This window comes from Penaeus monodon, chromosome 2, assembly GCF_015228065.2.
Source record: "Penaeus monodon isolate SGIC_2016 chromosome 2, NSTDA_Pmon_1, whole genome shotgun sequence".
Taxonomy (NCBI): domain Eukaryota; kingdom Metazoa; phylum Arthropoda; class Malacostraca; order Decapoda; family Penaeidae; genus Penaeus; species Penaeus monodon.
In genome coordinates this window covers 5,599,906-5,603,389 of record NC_051387.1, presented here as the reverse complement: position 1 = coordinate 5,603,389, position 3,484 = coordinate 5,599,906, and the positions used below count along the sequence as shown (strand labels likewise).

Sequence of the window (3,484 nt, the reverse complement as noted above, 5' to 3'; positions counted from 1 at the left end):
GCTGCGAGGCCTGGAGATCCCCAGGGTGGAGGCAGGTCATTCACGTCGCACAGGTCAAGGTGTGGGAAGGCGCAGTGGGCGGCGCATACTCGCTCCGCCCACGCCCATTCCCGGCCGGTGTAGTACACGCGCATCACCCAACCTGAAGAGACGCGCGCACTGCATTGCTCTTTTTTCATGGCTGATTGTCGTTATTATTATTATTTATTATTATTTATTTATTTTTTTTTGTAGCATAGGTGTCATTCTTATAATTATTTGCTATTGGAAATGGGAGTTGCATTTCGTTAATTATTATTTTTAATTGTTATTAGGCAATGTATGCGCGCGTTGGTGTGTATGTGTATGCATACATACATACGGGCAGACAAACTGACACACACAAAAAAAATAATAATGATAAAATACATATGTGTAGATACACCTAGATATTTACATGCATACCAATATAATTCCTCTATAAACATACTCACCTGGATATCGCTGAGCAACCTCCTTGGCCCGCCTGGGAATCTCCGAGAAATATCTGTCATACACGCGATGGTCGGAGGCGTTGCCATAGTAGCTGTACGTCACCACCTGTGCAAGGGATCATGAGTGTAAACTTATCCCGAGCAGTCACTTTTTCATTACTATAATAATAATTATTATTATTATTACTATTATCATTATTATCAACATCATCATTATTGTTAGTATTATTAATATTGTTATTATCATTATTATTATTATTATCATCATTATCACTAGTATCATTATCATCATTACTATTAACATTATTATTATTATCATTACTAATTTCATTATTTTCCTATTTCTTAAATGTAATTTCCTGCATGTTGATGGTCATTGTTGATTTTTATTATGAAATGTGTGTTCTTGTTATTATGTCGCTTGTTATCATCAACAGCATTTTTCTGGTATTTTATTTAGCACAATCATATCACAATTATACCCTTCGGTTATAGTGTTCCTGTGTGTGTGTGTGTGTGTGTGTGTGTGTGTGTGTGTGTGTGTGTGTGTGTGTGTGTGTGTGTGTGTGTGTGTGTGTGTGTGTGTGTGTGTGTGCGTGCGTGCGTGCGTGCGTTTGTGTATCTATGTATGTATATATGAATGAATGAATGAATGAATGTAGGTAGGTATATATATGTATACGTTTACGTATATAATTGCTACTCGACTCTATCGTTCAGGCACAGAACCCCTTACCTTCTGCCCGGGGCCCCTCGCGGTTGCAAACTGGTTGCAGGTGCTAACCCTCGGCACACGACGCACCAGCAAACGGTCCTCCTCGAGTCTGTGTTGAGAAGGTTGGCAAATAACAAAAAGGGCTAAATTAAATTGATATACATCGTTCATCTCATAATGTATTATCATTTTTTTTTATTCTGTTGATAATAAGACTGATTAGAAGAAAGGCAGATTGCGATACAATTAAGAATAGGAAGATGTGATATTAACAAGTGGCAAGGCGATGGAAGGACAAAAAAAAAGATAAAAAAAACTTACGGTTTTTACGGAGACAAAGAGAAGAAAAAAGTAGCAAAAGAAAAAATAAATAAAAAAGCAATTAGAACGACGATGTTAACTTGAAGGACAGTGTGACCAGACCTGCGCAGAATGACATGACCAGGAGCGACCCTCTCGGCCGCCTCCCTCACACACCCGCATCCGGCAGCGTGTATGTCCTTCGCTGTTGCTCCGAATGACCTGTTTCTGGGTCACCACGGGTCACCACATCCGTCACTATCTCCTCCTCTATGAACCTGCTTTCGTTGACCTTGCTTAGCGTTTTGACCTCGAGCTCTGGGACACCTGGAGGATCGAAACTAAAGTCAGGGAGAGTGCTGATGTAAGTGCTACAGTGTGTGTGTGTGCGTGTGTGTGTGTGTGTGTGTGTGTGTGTGTGTGTGTGTGTGTGTGTGTGTGTGTGTGTGTGTGTTGTGTGTGTGTGTGGTGTGTGTGTGTGTGTGTGTGTGTGTGTATGTGTCTGTGTGCATGTGCATGTGTGCATGTGCATGTGTGTATGTGCATGTGCATGTGCATGTGTGCGGGCGCGTGTGCGTGTACATGTGCTTTTCATTGTGTATATTTATACTCACCAAGGCTGGCGGGCTTAATAGTGTAGAATAACTCATCCAATCCTTCCTTGAGATTTTTCACGTAATCCTTCAAGAGCGGAAGCCCAAGGAGGCCATTGAGCACTTTCAGTGGCTTTTCTTCGTCTTTCCTTCTCTTCCCCTTCTTCTTTTCCTGCTCTTGCTTACTCCCTCCTTCAGGATACGCAGGTATACCTCCAACTCCTGGGGGCGGTGGAGCGACACCCGTTACACCCTCGGGAGTTTTTGGCGCCTCGAAGTGTGTCGAGGTTTTCTGTCGGGGTGCAGACCTGGCCACGCCCACTTCCTCCCTGACGACTCCTGATTGGCGGGAAGGCAGGTTGAACATCAGAAAAACGAAGACCGCGCAGGTTAACAGCAATGAGACTCTTCTCCAGGGCGCCATGTCTTAGCGATTTTCTTTTTCAGTGTTTAGATATATTTGTATAGATGTTTGTTATACGTTGGTATTTTTCCTCAGCTTGATTCAGTGTTCTCATTTCCTGTGTTTTAGTAATCGAATTGAACAGGCTTTCCTCCCCGAAAAATTTCAATGTTGTATAGGGTTTTCTCCTTTTCTCCCCGTTCGAATTATGCATGTAATGTTTTTCTTAATCATTCTCAATTTCCTTTATTTCTCTTTCACATCGCACCCGTCACTCTTTCCGAACTGCCTTGATATTCATAATAACTGCCTAATCCCCGGAAATCCTTACGCACTCGGCTCTGAACGCTTTAATGGTCCCGCTAGCTGCCATAACTTCCGGTTCAATAGAGTGCTTTACGTTTGAGGTTGATTACATTATCATTACGTTCAGCCCAGTTTATAAGAGTGAGGTCCAAGGCAAAAAAGGCGGCGGCGATATGAAAGTGACAGTAGAATGAGATGCGAGGCGGACTCCCGTTAATAGGCGAGAACTTGTAACGGTAAACGGTAGGGAAGGAGGGGGGGGGGGATGATACCGTATGTCTCCACCGTAAACAGGCGGTGGTTCGCGTAACTGTTTTTTCTTCTGTTTTTCTGGACTTCGTAGCGATATTTATGCTAAGAATGGTGTTTAATCTCTGGATGCATGGTTGTTTATTAAAGCTGAATACAAGTTTTTATATTTCTGGGTTAACGCGTTTATGATATGATTTATTCATGTTATATAGTTGCTTTTCGGTACTCGATCACTGACATTGTCTTTTTTTTAACAGGTGGATTTTCTCTGCGGGAGAGCGAAGCAATTGCACTTTTTTCCTAAGAAAATTAGGTTCATAACACTGTTAACACACTCTCGCTGTCCCTTTACATCTCCAAGAAGAATAAGAATTATGCTTTTTTTTTTATATATATAATCACCTTTTCCACGTTTTCTTTCTCGTATTTTGTAGCACAATCA

The 3,484-nt window shown here is 41.9% G+C and overlaps 1 protein-coding gene across 2 annotated transcripts; it reads right to left on the bottom strand.

Annotated features, from left to right (window-relative positions):
• Window positions 1-363: 363 nt before the first annotated feature.
• LOC119579514 lies at window positions 364-1,673 on the bottom strand. 2 transcript variants are annotated; one of them, XR_005229298.1, is made up of 3 exons: window positions 1,612-1,673; window positions 1,210-1,297; window positions 364-579 (listed from the first exon to the last, which is right to left on the bottom strand). XR_005229298.1 is itself a non-coding variant. In XM_037927385.1 (2 exons), the coding sequence occupies exons 1-2, from the start codon at window positions 1,375-1,377 to the stop codon at window positions 433-435; spliced, it is 315 nt and encodes a 104-aa protein (XP_037783313.1). In that variant the 5' UTR covers window positions 1,378-1,486; the 3' UTR covers window positions 364-432. The 2 variants fall into 2 exon arrangements, 1 of the variants encoding a protein (XP_037783313.1); XM_037927385.1 differs by lacking the exon at window positions 1,612-1,673 and having other exon boundaries at window positions 1,210-1,486.
• Between the last annotated feature and the right edge of the window lie 1,811 nt (window positions 1,674-3,484).